Below are 17,535 nucleotides of genomic sequence, written 5' to 3'. Positions count from 1 at the left end.
ATGGTTTCAGCTGCCCAGTAAATTGTTCGGGTAAAACCAATTCTCGACGTATAATCACACCATCACAACCACTATCCCTAAGCACACTAACTACTCTTCCATTTACACGACCTTGTTCTACAGGAGCTTTCCGACAAAACTTTACATCACATGCCGCACTCATCAATGGCAACGTATTTCCACACTTAAGGGTTACTTTTCCTTCATTTACGCAACAACTACCTAACTGACTATTTGGTGTAGACACCATCACACATGCAACTGTACCAATATGATCAGCAGGTTCATATTCGAGTTCATGATTTGCCCATGTTCTTTCATGCGACACATGAGGAACATCCTTCTCAGTTACTGCGGCTGCTCTACTCTGTGGAGTGGTTCGAAACCAACATTCACTTGCGGTGTGACCCAATTTGTGGCATATGTCACACTGACGTTGCCTGCTAGGTCGCCTTGCGAAAGGAGGTTGGGCCCAGGCTTCAGGACCTACTTTACGTCTGTCAGGACGTTGGTTAAAACTATTACCTTGCGACGGTTTATTTTGCTGGGAATGGGAGGGGTGCCCTTGAGAGGGTCTTCTTTTAGCGGCAGAATAGTTTTGAAATTCTCCCCCGTGTGCATCTAAGTATTGTTCCGCCATTTTAGTTAAACCCGTTATCGATTTCGGAGCTCTTTCGCGGATGAATAGCGAAAGTTCTTTGGAACATGCGTTAAGGAATTGTTCTCGTAACAGCAAATCGACCAATTTGGTATATTCTTTTGCCACTTTAGCCATTTCAACCCAACGCGTTAAGAGGTTTTCAAGTCGTACTGCGAACTGGACGGGACCCTCCCCAGTTTCTGATTTAGCCCATCTGAATTTTTGACGGAAACCATGTTCCGTTAGTTGATATTTCCTCAAGAGGGCATCTTTCAATTCGTCGTAATCAGTAGCCTTTGCTACGGGCAAGCGAGAATAAACTTCCAATGCCTTTCCCTGTAGTAATGCACCAAGATTTATAGCCCACTCGCTACTACGAACCCAATTTTGTGCAGTGGCAAAACGCTCAAATCGTTCAATGTACGCATCTAAATCATCAGTGTTATCATTGAACGGTGGAAGCTTGGGTGCAGGAGCCCTATTCAATAAATTTGGCCTATTGTCAAACTGTCTGTTACTCTTTGAATCTTCTAAATTTGTCTTAAGTTCAAGAATTTCCTTTTCTTGTCTTTTCATTTCTAGTTCATGAGCCCTCAAATCACGCGCATTTGCATCAGCGTCTTTCCTAGCCCTATCAGCTCTTTCTCCCTCTTCCTTTACAAACTTATGTAAATCAGCTCCACTAAGCCCAAACGACGCGCCTAAGTCCGCCAGTATTTGAGTATCCATTACAGTAACTACAAGTTTACAAGCTCGGTCAGGTAGAAACACAGTTGGCCTTCAATAGGTACTGATTACTGATTAGGTACTGATCTTAAATACTACAACATATAATATATTACGAAACACATATAATCTCTCTTCTCTAAACCCGATGTCAGTTATCTGCTCTCACCTTTAAAAAGTTTTCATAAATTTCGTTTTAATAAATTCCCGGACAGGCCCCCATAAATGTCACGGATTCTTTTCAAGAGAGCAGTCGACAACGGTGTAAAGACGGACAGAGAGAGTATATGAGTTTCAAAGGTTCGATATAATTACTAACAACAACAATAAAATTAATAGCGGTTACATAGAACAATTAAAAGTCATCATTTTCTATATATATATATCCTTTTAATCGTTTAACTTCTATACTTCATATGGCATCCTTTCCTTCTTATGGTCCTAGTGTTGTTTCGTTGAGGGTTCTGTCAACGTGTATGGTTAATACAAATGAATGTTCTTTCTTTCTATACGAGCGTCGGCCTTTTCCTTTTCTTAGTTTCACGTTCTCTTTCTTTTCATAATCAAGCTTTAATTTAGCCTCTTCCCTGCCTCTTTTGCAATCTATAAAAGTACCAAAAACACCGAATTTAATTCGTAAAGTAATGAGTCCATGTTATCTCAATGAAGGTGGAAATTGGTTTCTTTTGAACTAAAATTCTGAGCTAACATGTTATAATTAAACAAGAGCAACTTACGGTTTTGCTTTCGGTTCAAGACCGAGATTGAAAAGAGAGAGCACGTGGCTTTACTGTTCTATTTATACCCGATGCCGACGGAATTCCGATACTCGTTAACAAAGAAATGATTACGTAATGCTTAAGGATGCACAAAACCATGGCTAAATAATTAGCATCCAATTAAATAAACACGTAAAGCAATCAATAAAATACTTGAGGGGGTTATCTCCGAACGGGTTGTGACAGAGTGTTTGCATAGTATATTTATCAAAGTAAGAGATGTAGGATGGAGTGTTTGCATAGTAAACTTATCAAAGTAAGAGATGTAGGATGGAGTGTTTGCATAGTATGCTTATCAAAGTAAGAGATGTAGGATGGAGTGTTTGCATAGTATGCTTATCAAAGTAAGAGATGTAGGATGGAGTGTTTGCATAGTATACTTATCAAAGTAAGAGATGTAGGATGGAGTGTTTGCATAGTATACTTATCAAAGTAAGAGATGTAGGATGGAGTGCTTGCATAGTATACTTATCAAAGTAAGAGATGTAGGATGGAGTGTTTGCATAGTATACTTATCAAAGTAAGAGATGTAGGATGGAGTGTTTGCATAGTATGCTTATCAAAGTAAGAGATGTAGGATGGAGTCTTTGCATAGTATACTTATCAAAGTAAGAGATGTAGGATGGAGTCTTTGCATAGTATACTTATCAAAGTAAGAGATGTAGGATGGAGTCTTTGCATAGTATACTTATCAAAGTAAGAGATGTAGGATGGAGTCTTTGCATAGTATACTTATCAAAGTAAGAGATGTAGGATGGAGTCTTTGCATAGTATACTTATCAAAGTAAGAGATGTAGGATGGAGTCTTTGCATAGTATACTTATCAAAGTTAGAGATGTAGGATGGAGTGTTTGCATAGTATGCTTATCAAAGTAAGAGATGTAGGATGGAGTGTTTGCATAGTATACTTATCAAAGTAAGAGATGTAGGATGGAGTCTTTGCATAGTATACTTATCAAAGTAAGAGATGTAGGATGGAGTCTTTGCATAGTATACTTATCAAAGTAAGAGATGTAGGATGGAGTGTTTGCATAGTATACTTATCAAAGTAAGAGATGTAGGATGGAGTGTTTGCATAGTATACTTATCAAAGTAAGAGATGAAGGATGGAGTGTTTGCATAGTATACTTATCAAAGTAAGAGATGTAGGATGGAGTGTTTGGACAAATGAAGATACTTGAAGAGCTATTGTCATTATTTTAGTGAATTAAAGTTTAAAATTGGCATTACCATAATTCGTTTGTTTCACCTTGGCCACTTATTCTAACCAAGTGACTTGATTATATTTTGCCTTATAAATATTACTGTTATTGATTTTGATGTGTTTAATATACTTGATGAAAACGAAAATTGCAATCTCTTACAACCCTCTCCTCTTTATACTCTTCATCTGTTCTTTAATAATAAAGTTTTAACAAGTAAATTATTTCTTTATCTGGACATTATTTTTAGAATGAATAAAAGACTCAGATCTGCTTGAAGATTTGGTGCATAGAGTACTCAGGTGATTGTGCATGAGACCCTCAGGTCTCCCGAAACTGACCAAATTCCAGGTTATTCAACTGTAAGTGGAAACACTGCAGGACGTGAAGCTAGCTCAAATTGCCAACACACAGTATGAGTTGTTAACGATTGTTTTGTTCGCACCCAGTCCATTTTGCCGACCACGATTTACCAGTCTCTTGTGTAGATTAAGTTTCATATGATTGCATGTGTTAATACTTCAGCGGAGAAGTCACGCCTAACAGTTTCAACAGTAATAATTATCGTCTTTTATATAGCATGTCATTTGCACAATGCTGGATCAAACTAGGCCAAAGTTCAATATAGGGGAATTTGAAATGCAGCGTTTGGTCAAGACAATTGGCGGGGACACGGTATATCATGTCCCCACCACTGAAAAAGTTGGCGGGGACGCGTACCGCTCTCCCCACCATGATCTGACTCTGATGATGGTGCACTGATGAGACCCTAATGTGTGTCAGGCTGAGTTATTCAGGAAACTGTCTCTTATTTTGAGAGTGAATGAAAGACTCAGATCTGCCTTTGAAGAATTAGTGCATAGAGTACTCAGGTGATGGTGCATGAGACTCTCATGTGTGTCAGGCTGTGTCTCTCATGACATTGCCTCCTATTTACAGAATGTGCCAGACCTAGGTCAGCTGCCTTTTGGGGATTTGGATGCAGTTTTAGGTTACATTGCAGGTGCGTATCCAGGATTTTCTAATCCAGGGGGCGCGAATTACTATCTAAGCGGAGCGCCACCATCGGTTGTCCCTCAACGTACAAGAAAATTTCTGGTTTTGATAGCCCCCATATCACCGGAAATGGCACTTCTCTGGCTTGAAAATGACCAACCAGATGTACACTTTTGCCTGAGAACCAAGTATTTCCCAATAGTTTTTTCCATCCATAACCTTTTTCAAGATTGTCACCAGTCACACATCATGTTCGACCTCATCGCATCTCCTGTGGATCATTGCTTTTTGTAGGTGATTCTATGTCGGGGCCCACAATACCCGACAGCCCCACTTTTGAAGGTTTTAAGCCCATTTTTTGTTCAGAATTTCAAAATTCACATTTCTCGTGATAAAACTCACTTCAAAACATACCCATAATGTTGCAAAAAATTTCATCTATGTACAACCAATATAGAAAAACCTCCTTGAACCCCTAACAGACTGGTCAAAATCGCAAGAATAGAGGGAAGTATGATGAAAAATGTTGGTCAGGAAATTTTCGAAAATTCAGACACAGTTAATTTATTGTACAAATATTGAAACCTCTTATAACGGCTATAATTAAACTTCGAATTCGTTGAAGGAAATGAAAAATATACCAGATATTTCCGAAACCGAACATTACACACATAGCCTAGGTGAAGGAGGCGGGGGGGGGGGCCTAACGAAATATTTCTTTCTGAAAATTCGGGCAATATGCTGAGAATTTTTCGGGCACCTACTGAAAGAAAAATAAATTGCAATGATGTAATTTAAAGGAAATGAATAGCTTAAATATGATCTCCTTGGTAATTAAAATAAAGTTCTAACTTGGCCGACTATTACTTAAGTAAAAGAGAGTTTTGACATAATTGGACCTCCATGCTTTTTCTCCATCTACATAGGACAATTCGTTGTTTACATGAGCATCCCGCGGTATACTGCGCAACTTTCAGTGACCGAACGGTACATGATGGCATGCGATGTAATAACCGATGCTTGCTTATATGATACTGACATTAATATGTTGAACGCGCGCGGAGCGTGCGAAAATGTTGGTCATATTTTTCGGGCAAGTCATTACAGCTCCCCAAATCAAATTGGGCTCCTTCGCCTTTGACTACACACATGGACAGTTTTGAAGCTGTTCATCCTGGAACGCCATTTTCATGCTCACTGATATGATTTAATATCTGCTGATTGCTTTACAAATTCGGACAGGCGCGTAGCGAGGACTTTGCCAAGGTAGGGGTGACGACTCTAGGCAACTATCTCAGCGGAGCGCCACCATAAGTTGGCGCGAAGCATACAAGAAAATTTCGGCCGAAAATGCCTCCCAGATCGCTGGAAATGACACTTACCAGGCCTTGTAAGTTGCATATCTAAGCATTTTCTATTTTGAATTTAATAGCGCTATCATAAAAAAAATACGCTCGGGGGGGGGGGGAGGGCGCGGTCGCCCCTTCCCGAAATGCGTCATGTTACCCGAAGACTCGGTCGAGTTCGAGACCAGCTACGGCTGGTTTCATAGCACAATTGTACAATTGTTTAAAGCATCCATACACAAACACGCGTTCGTTAAACAATACTGCGACCATGGACTGTGAGTGTACACGTCTTATTGTAGATGACTGTCCTTCTTTACTTAGGTTGATGATCCAAATCTGAAAAGCCATTAAATCGAATAAGTTTTAGTTTTGACAAGTGATGGTTGAACTTGCTGTACAGAGTACAGCGATGGCAATGTACGCAGATAAGTACCAGGCATTTGATCGCTTCAAAACTGCTTAGAAACATTGAACAGCTTGACCGTTTCTGCATGGTTGACTATTTACTTGAGATGCTTTTAAACTTTAAACCGATAGACTCTTAATTTTGAGCATAGACATGATTTGAATTTCAAAATTTTGACCCTTTGAAACGGTTTATTATGACCCTTTGGCACGGTTTCAGATAATATAATACGAAAGATATTGGCCTAGTTATAAGTCATGCATGTTAGTATAGTACCACTGCCACTGTGGATTATAGTTATTGAACACAGAAATTGTCTTACGTTTATATTATATGGTGATTTTTTGTACCATCTTCAAACTGTGTCGGTTTGATTTAACTTTAACTACAGCAACAGAGTTGTGCGATACATAACCACAGACCCTCTATACCCATGGCATAACACACCGACAAATAAATTAACTCTACTCAAACGCGTACCATTGTACATTCTGCTGCTAGACTGTTTTCTTTTTTTGAGTGTAGCAAACCCAGGAGAAAATTCCTGTTAATACCTGTTACAATTTCAATTGGTTTTAACCGGAACCAACAGGGACTAACAGGTACCTGTTAACGACAACTGGTTTTAACAGGCATTGTGACCAAAACCAGTTTATACCAGTTAATTGCCTGTTGCAACAGGTAAATTACCTGTAAGCTGTAACAGGTACCAATTGGTTTTAACAGGTACCTGTTAAACCAGTTGCTTTCAACAGGTAAAACACCTGTTGAAAACAACTTGTTTAACAGGTACCTGTTGAAAACAACTGGTTTAACAGGTACCTGTTGAAAACAACTGGTTTAACAGGTAACTGTTGAAAACAACTGGTTAAACAGGTACCTGTTGAAAACAACTGGTTAAACAGGTACCTGTTGAAAACAACTGGTTTAACAGGTACCTGTTGAAAACAACTGGTTTAACAGGTACCTGTTGAAAACAACTGGTTTAACAGGTACCTGTTGAAAACAACTGGTTTAACAGGTACCTGTTACACCAGTTGCATTCAACACGTACCAGTTGGTTCAAATTTCTGTCTCCACTTTAAGGCACATAATGGTGGATCACCGTTGTCAGGGAAGGTTTATGAGGGGAGGGGGGGCTTGAAAATTTGTGTTTCTCATAAAGGGCTTATATGCAAAATAATGCAATTATTTCCTCTTTTTTTGCTCCCTTCGTTTTCTTCACCGTCGGACATCTGTCCCCAAAATTTTTTGTGGAGGTACTCTTTCCCCTGCCCCCCCCCTTCCCCGCCCTCGCTGGCTTTGCCACTGCAAAGATGTGGTATAACATATGTCTGATCACTGAATTGTTTATCCTATTTGGTACATTAAGGTAAAATGAAAAATTCACATATTAAATTTATGAGAGAGTTCTTCCAGATAGTATATGAATACGTAGCATACACATACATCAAAAGATTGAGACGAGCTCGCATCTATATTTAGATCAGTGATTCATAGTCTAAGAAAGTAAGACACATATTGCCAAGTCAAGATCAAGATAAAAATAATTAATGTTTAAATTGTATTATGATTTAATTCTTTCTTATTTACTTTTGTTTTAAATTTTTGATATCAATTAATGACATTTGTAATTTTTAGTGACATGAAATTCTCAAATTGGGGCCAAAGACAATTTTTTAAATTTTTTCGATAATCACATTTTGTACGAGGTTGAACTTTGACTTCAACACCATATTCAATTTCGAAACCGAGGAGCAACGGCAACTTGCATTGCACAGCGTAAGCATTGCTTGGCATGGTTTAATACGATCACTCTAAGCAACTTTCAACTATTAATCACCCAAGAAGATCTATAGAAGAATGGAAGTATTAACCGCCACCATCGGCTTACCTGTTGTTCCTTAAACTTGGAGGTAAATCTAACGTTAATTGTTAGGCCACTGGCACTTGTGACCGTTGTTAGGCTAGCGTTTCGCGATACACAAGTGCAATGACAGTGAGTAGCCTAGGTTTTCTATTGAGTATTGCAGTGCGTTCTCAACACTAAACTGTGCATTCTAAACACCAATTAACAATGTGTTATGTGTGTATTGGGCTAGATTGAACAGTCGCACATAATCTTCTAATTTATTTCCAAACAAATGCTGGGACTGAGTTTCAATACTGTAGTTTACTTGAAGCTTAGGTCTACACTCATTTGGTAAAGATTTCTTGAATTTCCCATGTGAATCTAAATGGGTAGGCTATGTGATATTGAATAAAACAAGGCTAGACCTTCAAACTTACTGTTACAGTAGGCTGAACAAATTATGTTGGCTAGTCACTGGTATTATATACTTTAGTACTACTACTAGTAAGACTAAAAAAACGACTGAAAGACAAACTGACTTAGTGTGACAAAGAACTGTTTCTTCTCTAGCCTAGGTCTAAATAAGACTTGTTAAGTGAGCAAGCAAAATAACAACTTAAAACAATTAGGCCTATAAATAAGTTGGCTCAGTGCATTTGTGTTTCTAAAATCTTGTATTTTTAGATCTTAAAAACAAACAAAGTTTTAGCCCATGTTTTATTATCTCTGTAGTCTGGGCATTTGATTCTGGTTGCAATGATGACACTCTGGTTCAAATGTTCAGCTTTATACAGTCTGCTTCAGACCTTGGGAATCCTTTTTTCAGACTATTGTGGAAGCAAATCTCACATCACTTTGTGGTGACAACTTTATTTCATTTTTTTAAAATGATTCATGACTACTGCTGCTTTGCTATTTCCTTTTTCTAGGAAGAATTGAAAAACCAAATATCCAGGTGAGGTTTCCTGTGATGTACGACACCAGTGTGGAGGCAACAACAGAAGAGGAGAACGTATATGGCTTAAAGACATAATGGTGTAAGATGATATTAAGAGTTTATCCAAGAGTCCAAAAAGCAAAGGAACAAGTGCCATAGAAAAAAAAATGGAAGGGTGAGTTTAACTATTGTACCCAAATGTGTAATGATATTATTTAGATACTTTTCATAACCTGTTTATATATAATATATCAAAAACAGTCTGGTACATCATTTACGTACAAGCGTCATAAGTTTGGCCAATTTTTTACTGATTTGGGATAATTATAAACATGGTTATTAAGCTTTGAAAAATAACTTGGTGTTATAGTGCAAAGCTAGTAATTATTTGGTAAAGCTGCTATTCCTGGCTTATAACTTGAGGGACCTTGATTTAAATGTTTACCTCCCAATATGTTGATATAAAATTTTAATGTTAATGTATGTTTATGATAATGTGAGTTATCATGTGCTATATCTGTATATATGCTTACAGGTATATCATATTTTCTGTTCACAGGTCAATATTGGTGCAGATTTTGGGCTTCCTGAAGACAAGTGGGAGGCCATTTGTAGTTAAGAGAAACACTCTATGTTCGTGAAGACTTTACTGGTGTTGATTTGGGGTACCAACACTTTGAAAACGAAAGTCGTTGGGAATGCTTGCACACGATTCAACAGTGACAGAGATGCAAAACCGCTGTTGTCTCCCATGAAGCTTAATGCTATGGAAGGTTAGTCATTATGAAAAGCTTTCAAACAAGTTACCATTTATATTACAAGCTCATGACTTAGTACACAAGTGTACAATATAATTTACTGAATAAGCTGTTTTTCAGGAGTAACTAATTTTTTAACACTGACAGAACTATTTATCAGGGGGATTATGCATTCCAGTATCATGAGTTAACAACTGATATCATTTTGGTTGGTTCTTAATTGCCTTTGAGTTCTGACAGGAAGCCTACAATCAAACTACCATAGTGGTGTAGTTTTTCCAACCAAAAGATTGAGCAAACCCAAATTCTAAACCAAAAGACTGTTCTTGGTTAGACTGTGATTGCTAGTCCATTCAGGTTGGATACCAACAGAGATAAATATCGTGAGACATTCTAAACCATAGGAAAGTTTGACCTTAACTTTCCATGAAAGCACTCATCTAGCAATGCAAGAGAGTTTGTTAAGTTTTAGGACCACACTGTTACTGTTAATCATGATAAGTCAATTCTTAAGTGTTCATACGCTTTGTTTCTTGCAGCACAATTCGTGGAACGTTTGAAAGAAAGCTGCAGTTTACTGAGGAAGCTGCAAGGTTCAGCAAATACATATCCGAGAAGCTGACGTCAATCGTAAAACAAAGAAGGCCTTAAAACATTAGTATCATATTATTTTTTTCAATGGTTATTGCTTACCATTAAACAGTCTTTAGTTTTATTCAAACTGACAGCATATTGCTGTCACTGACAAGTTAACTTTTCAGAGGAATTTTTGTAGACAGTTCTTTTTTCAAAGTAGGATTAAACCCATATTTATTATTATGTTTTAAACAGTTATTGTTTGCCATTATATAGTATTTATTATTTAGTTTTTCAATTAAATTCAGGAAATGGAAAGTATGTTGCTGTCAATTACAACTTAAGTTTTCAATGGAGATCTTCTGGACAGTTTTTTCTTGAAAGTGGTTTAACCATGACTATTATAGACTGATGTTGACTTTTACTTGGCAAAGTCATCTTTCCACTTTTGCCTTATTTTTTTTAAAGAACTAACATTTCTAGTAATCAGTATGTACAAATGCCATTAAACAGTATTCAGATTTTTATTCAAACTCCAGAATAGACAGTATATTGTCGTCACATATGTGTTCAGTATAAATATGCATTACAAATACATGCTTTGTAGGTAAATATTGTTTTTTAAGATCTGATTGGTAGCCAATTTAAGAACGAATTCCTTTCAAAAGGTTACTGTCTGACTTGCTATTATTATTGTCTGCCTAGCATGCAGAATTGCACACTACATAGTTTGGTAATGCTAACTCTTGAATAACTTTTATCTATTCAGCTGTAACTTTTATTTTGATATAATGATTGATAAAAAATTAACCTTTATATTGTTTTAACAGATAGAGTTTCCTTTCTTAATTGCCACAGCAATACATGAAATCATTGTTTTAATGAACATATTTAGTTGGTATTTCATAATATATGTAAGTTTTTAATGTGTAATATGAAAGCGTTTACTTCAGAAGTTTGCTTTCTTGTTAGACTCCAAATTTATGTTTTCTTTTTCATTGCTCTCAACTTTGCATTATTGTGCAGTACTATACTTTTGCCATTCATGTTTGATGCATTAACTTGTCTTAACTTTGTTGGAATAAAATGATATTTTCAGATTTTTGTCAACAGTGATTTTTACTCCATCTGCTGGAAGTTCTCCCTCGCCTTAACTTGCTTGTTAAGTGTTAGACCTACATCATGTGCAACTGTAAAGAGTAATTTTAACCTGTTGAAATTCTTCGCCACCTGTTTTCACCAGATAACTTGTTGAAAACAATTGAACCTGTGGAAAATCCTACTGTTATAACCAGCTTAAAACCTTCCATACATGTTCTTACCTGTTCAAACGTTTTCAATACCAGTAAAGACATGTTGAAAACAGAACCAGTTAAAACCTGTTACCCCTGTTGAAAACAGTTGAAACCACTTCATACAGTATGTTATTACCAGTTAATAGCTGTTGCGCCTGTTGAAAACAGTTGAAACCTGTTATTACCAGTTAATACCTGTTCATGCCAGTTAAAAGCTGTTGTGCCTGTTGAAACTTGTTGAGAACAGTTGAAACCGGTTAATACCAGTTAAAAACTGTTATGCCTGTTGAAAACAGTTGAAACCTGTTATTACCAGTTAATACCTGTTAATACCAGCTAAAGCTGTTGTGCCTGTTGAAACCTGTTGAAAACAGTTGAAACCTGTTAATACCAGCTAATACCTGTTAATACCAGTTAAAAACTGTTATGCCTGTTGAAAACAGTTGAAACCTGTTAATACCAGTTAATACCTGTCAATACCAGTTAACACCCGTTAATACCATTTAATACCTGTTATTACCTGTCACCAAATACCAGTTGCAACAGGTACCTGTTAAAACCAGTTCAACAGGTATTAACTGGAATTTTCACCTGGGAAGTGGCCTTGTGAATTGAGGTATGTGATGAGCTTGTGGTATGTGAATCAGCTTCTAGTTGATACTGTAATGAATCTTATGTATACGGACCCAGCCAATGAGAAGCGAGGTATGCAAATGATGGCCTTGACCGCGCTGGGGAAAAAAATCTCGCGTACCGGTACGGTGTTGGTTTGGAGGACTTGGATATTTCTAGACACATATGGCAAGCCAAATGCTCAATAATCGAAAAACATGGACTTTCGGTCGAAAAACCATGTTTATCGACCGATAATCCAAGTTTATCTCTCGAAAATCCATGTTTTTTCGGCGATAAACCATGTTTTTCGAAAGATAAACATGGTTTGTCGGCGATAAACCATGTTTATCGCTGATAAACATGGTTTTTCGACCGATAAACCATGTTTTTCGCCGAAATCTATATCAATCGGTGATAAACCATGTTTATCGGCGATAAACATGGTTTTTCGACCGATAAACCATGTTTTTTCGCCGAAATTTATGTTTATCGGCGATATACCATGTCTATCGACCGATAGGCATAGTTTTTCGGCGATCAATCATGGTTTTTTATTTGATGAAAATTTATCGGAACTACTTCGAAAACTCTACATGTTATATATATATATATATATATATATGTATTTACATATATATATATATATGATAAATCTTTGGTTCCGAAGCCGCATGTGGGTGAGCCGTACCCTATCTTCGTTGGTCCCGGACCTATCCGTAATTAGGAACAACGAAATATGGCCCCTGTTACCGATGTGAGACTGTTCATGGTGTGCTCACGGTTGTATATCCTGATAAATTCTGCGTTGGCGCCTTTGCCGAATAGAGAGGAGAGAGTATCAAATTCCCAACCTTCTGTTGACAATTTCATACACAGACTTTCCAGCTTACTGCGGAATTTTCAACGGTAGTTTTGACTTCTCTTAGCCCTTGGACTATTGTAAGCCTTTATATTATGCAATAAGGCTATTCCATAGAGTATAAAGGAGTTCCTAGTACGCTCTATGGCTATTTCCTATGACTTTAAAGGTCTTCTGTATAGACCCCAACTATAGCACGCTATCATGGAAAAGTTTCTTATGATTACGTAATCGACCTGCTTTGGTCGTAAATGTCCTCTTTTTGCCAATTAGTTTGCAACGCCTGCCACACATTTTTTCTTGTATGAGGGTCTAAGTGTGAACGCTTTATGATTAACTTCACTGTAGACATGAACATATTTCCACACAGTGTTTACTCAAAGAGCCTAATGATGTTAAAAGGTTGATTTACGACCGTGGCAGGTCGATTACGTAGTCACAAAACTTTCCTAGCTATAGTGTGCTATAATTGGGACCAATAAAGAATATCTTTAAGTCTCCATTGACGGCTAACAGCTGAGTAAGGCTATCATGTTATGGTTAATCATATTGTTGCTAATTATATTTGGCTTCAATATAGGTTCTGTGTCCGACTGAGTAAAAGTTTCACTATTCACTATAGGTTACCATACGTTACTATAGGCCCATACACTATCAAAGATTCGCCCTGTATTTGGGAAACGTTGACGATTTTTTTTCCAGAGCTCCTGAAAGATCAGTAGCAATACCACTACTAAGCCCTATGCCGAGGTTTCCAGGTGTAACACTGCAGGAAATTTTCCCTCTATAACAACACTTTTTCTTAGGAATATTCACCCTCACCGCCCTGAAAATTTCATCCTGCCCGGGCCTACCCAGACACAGCATATATGCTGTGATATCAATTGACCTTCAATTGTGTTTGAAACATGTCAATTGATGTTCAACTCATGGGGTCAGCCCGATATTCATAAGGACCATTAGTCATAAGGGTCACTGACACTCACTGTTCATAAGGTTCGTTATTCATAACGTGCATTTTTTTCGAAAAAAGGTACTTAGCGGACTTAGCTTGTGTCGTGAGATCGGTGTCATATCGATGAAGATGTACGAAGCCTGTGCGTTGCCGATTATTGTTCCGCACTTGGCCATGTGCGGATTGTGCTGGACCGTAGCTATGTTTTTATGCGATAAACATGGTTTATTGGCGATAAACATGGTTGATCGGCGATAAACCATGTTTTTCGCTCGAAAATCCATGTTTATCTCTTGAAAAACATGGAATATCGCAGATAAACATAGATTGACACAGAAAAACCATGTTTATCGCTTGAAAACACAGTTTATGGCCGATAAACCTTGTTTTTCGACTGAAAAAACATGTTTAATGCCGAAAAACAATGTTTATCAGCGATAATCCATGTTTTTCAAGCAATAAACATAGATTCTCGCAGATAAACCGTGTTTGTCAACCGAAAATCCATGTTTATCAGTCAATAAACATGGTTTTTCGATCGAAAAACATGGTTTATCGGTCAATAAACATGTTTTTTCGACCGATAATCCATGTTTTTCAATTTATTGAGCAATTGGCTTGACATAGACACAGCTATGTTCAGTTTCTATGGTGATGATACACAATACTCAGCAAGGAACCGTTCGGCTCTTGTTAAATATTACCAAGCTTAGAGTTAGAAAAAGAAATCGCAAGACGAAACGGATCAACCGCAATATTAGAGGAAGATCATCAACCGAGCACTTATCTACGGGAAAGAAAATGTTTCAGATATCCGTAAAGGTGGAGCCGGTGTCACCATTACATGATAACACTTTTAACACAGGTAGCGTTTCCGCGAAATGTCTAGTTATATTGTATAAGTATAACCAATGTCTCCGGACAAATAATATGTTCACAGAATGACCCCACTTTAAAAACATACTTTCCTGGGAATATACTTGATTTTGTATACTGCATGGCTATGAATAATTCAGTGGTTTTAGAGGCAGCTTCAATAAGTGATATGATAAGCGTGAACGTTTATAATACTTGAAATTCCTTGATCACAGGCCTGGCATCTCAGATAATTTAATAATTTTATTCGCTGTATTTTACATGGGAAACACCTCTGAAATTTTTAATACTGTAATGTCTGTATATAGCACTTATCCTCCAAGATTTATCTTGATATTAGTTGGCTCTGTATATCTTCGGCAAAAATCCTAAAATGTTCTTAACTCGAAGCATTTGAACATCATCCTGGAAACAGAGAACCACAAATACTCAAAAAGGCCCTCAAGACTCCACTATTCCTGTAAACGTATTTTGTAACCCTTAATGTCGATATGAAATGTGGAAGGAAGATTGGATATATCCAAAAGAGAGCTAGATTTGGCTCAGTTGTCCAGAGGAATTGTATTCACAAGAATCTCTGTCAATATAAACTAAATTGGGGGGGGGGGGCGATGAGGTCAGGAATAATTGTGGATAAGGATTATGTTCCTAGTGGAGGCGATTATAGGCGTTTTGAAAGCAAGAAAAGTGATAGTCATACAGTAGTTCTAACTTTAGGAGGCATGCTAAGGTACATAGTTTCATGGATAAGCTGAAGATTGTCTTTACCAATGCTAGAAACTTGTATTCGTAAAAATTTTGCTGAATTTACTGTGATTCTTGAGGATCTGAAACCGTATGTGTTTGGTATCACCGAATCTTGGTTAAGGGAGGACATTGATAGTGCTGAGGTTTCTCACCCGGGGTATGTTGTGTATCGTCAGGACAAAAGGGATACTCATAATGGGGTTGGTGGGGAAGTTTTACTGTATGTTAGGGATGACATTGTAAGTGTTGAGAAATCACAGTTGCAAGGGGCTTTTGTTAATTCTGTCTGGTGCAAGTTGTCCACAAACAAGTCCAAGAGGTCCAGGGACATTATCACTGTGGGTGTTGTTTACCGCTCTCCTAACAGCAGCGATGATAATGATGTTGTGCTGTTTGATTCAATTCTAAGAAAGGCTGCTAAAGGTGATGTTGTTATAATGGGCGACTTTAATTTTCCTGACATTAATTGGATAGATGGTTCTAGTAGTAGGAAGGGTAGTAATTTTCTAGATGTTGTGCAAGATTGCTTTTTACATCAACATGTTACTTTCCCTACTAGTGGGGATAACATCCTGGATCTTGTTTTGAGTTCTAATCCAAGCAATGTTGTTGATTTGACGGCCTAGGAAAACTAGGAACTAGTGATCATGATATACTAGCTTTTGATGTTGTTTGCAAAGTCGTCAATTCTGTTAGCAATGAAAAAGTCCCTGGTTTTTTTAAGGCAATTGAAACTTTACTAAAGGGTACAGATTAGATTAATTTGTTTAGAGATACAGTATGAGTGCTTCTCAGTCTTGGATTTGTTTTGCTGATAAATTAAAGGTCATTATGGAAAATCATGTTCCGTGGAAGAATCGTCGTCGTAAAAGCAGTATGCCTCATTGGATGAATAAGAAAGTTATATGTGCAATTAGGCAAAAACGAAGAATGTGGAAGTTGTTTAGGAGGACTAAATCTGAATCTGTTTTGGCCAAGTTTAAAATTCATCAGCTGAAGGTACAGTAGAATGCTTAGTCTCTCATGCAAAATTGAATTTCGAAAAAAAGCATTGCCCTAAAAATTAAGGATAACCCAAAGGCCTTCTTTTCTTATGTCAGGTCAAAGCAGAAAGTTAAAGATGCAATTGTTCTCTTAGGGCACCACGGGCTGATAATATAGTTACTGATAGTCAGGATCTTGCAGATCTTTTGAACAACTATTTTGTGTCGGTTTTCACAAGGGAAGATACAGTACGAGTAGTATTCCAGATTTTCAGGTGGGCAGTGATAGGCCTAAACTGGATACGGTCTTATTTTCGGATGAGGTTGTCTTAAAGGAGCTGCTTTGTCTAAATGTTTCTAAAGCTTCTGGACCGGATGCAATCCATCCGTATTTGTTGAAGACTTTTGCACACCATTTCTGCGTTCCACTCTCGTTGGTTTTTAGTAAATTTATGGATGAAGGTTATGTTCCTAGGGACTGGAGATGTGCTAATATTACCCCAATTTTCAAGAAGGGTGATACTGGTAAGTCTAAGCCCTGTAATTATAGGCCTGTTAGTCTCACTAGTGTAGTTTGTAAGGTCATGGAGTCTATTGTTAAAAAGTATATGGTCTGTCACTTCAGCAGTCAGTCTTTGATCAGAGAGTCTCAACATGGCTTTTGTCAAAAGAGGTCTTGTCTCACTAATATTCTTGAGTTTATGGAAGATGTAACAAGCTCACTAAATAGGCAGAAGTCGGTAGATGTTGTGTTCCTGGATTTCCAGAAGGCCTTTGATAAAGTTCCCCATCAGCGTCTTTTACTTAGGCTGAAGAGCATGGGTGTCAATGGGAATTTACTGTCTTGGATCGGGAATTTGCTTGGTAATACAGTAGGGAACAGAGGGTGGTTATTAAAGGCTGTGCTTCTTCTTGGCAGAACGTTACTAGTGGTGTTCCACAAGGGTCTGTATTGGGTCCCTTGTTGTTTGTTGCCTATATAAA

General features: G+C 37.5%; 1 protein-coding gene and 1 long non-coding RNA gene across 3 annotated transcripts in view; both read left to right on the top strand.

Moving 5' to 3' along the window:
* Window positions 1–17,535, top strand: part of LOC139984980 (uncharacterized) — a 57,073-nt gene that overhangs the window by 13,449 nt on the left and 26,089 nt on the right. Inside the window, exon 1 of one of the 2 annotated variants that reach the window (XM_071999146.1) lies at window positions 14,589–14,810. The exons of the other annotated variant lie outside the window; for it this stretch is intronic. Within the exon in view, the coding sequence (XP_071855247.1) occupies window positions 14,594–14,810 (217 nt within the window). The 5' untranslated portion in view covers window positions 14,589–14,593. Of the gene's footprint in view, window positions 1–14,588; window positions 14,811–17,535 lie in introns of those variants that run through there. 2 annotated transcript variants of the gene reach the window in all.
* Window positions 7,369–11,243, top strand: LOC139985001 (uncharacterized). Its single transcript, XR_011799251.1, has 4 exons — window positions 7,369–8,014; window positions 8,880–9,062; window positions 9,447–9,660; window positions 10,185–11,243. It is a non-coding gene; the product is annotated as an uncharacterized lncRNA (long non-coding RNA).

The sequence above is a fragment of the Apostichopus japonicus genome, chromosome 17, assembly GCF_037975245.1.
Source record: "Apostichopus japonicus isolate 1M-3 chromosome 17, ASM3797524v1, whole genome shotgun sequence".
NCBI classification, from domain to species: Eukaryota; Metazoa; Echinodermata; class Holothuroidea; order Aspidochirotida; family Stichopodidae; genus Apostichopus; species Apostichopus japonicus.
This window is presented reverse-complemented; position numbering and strand designations above follow the sequence as displayed.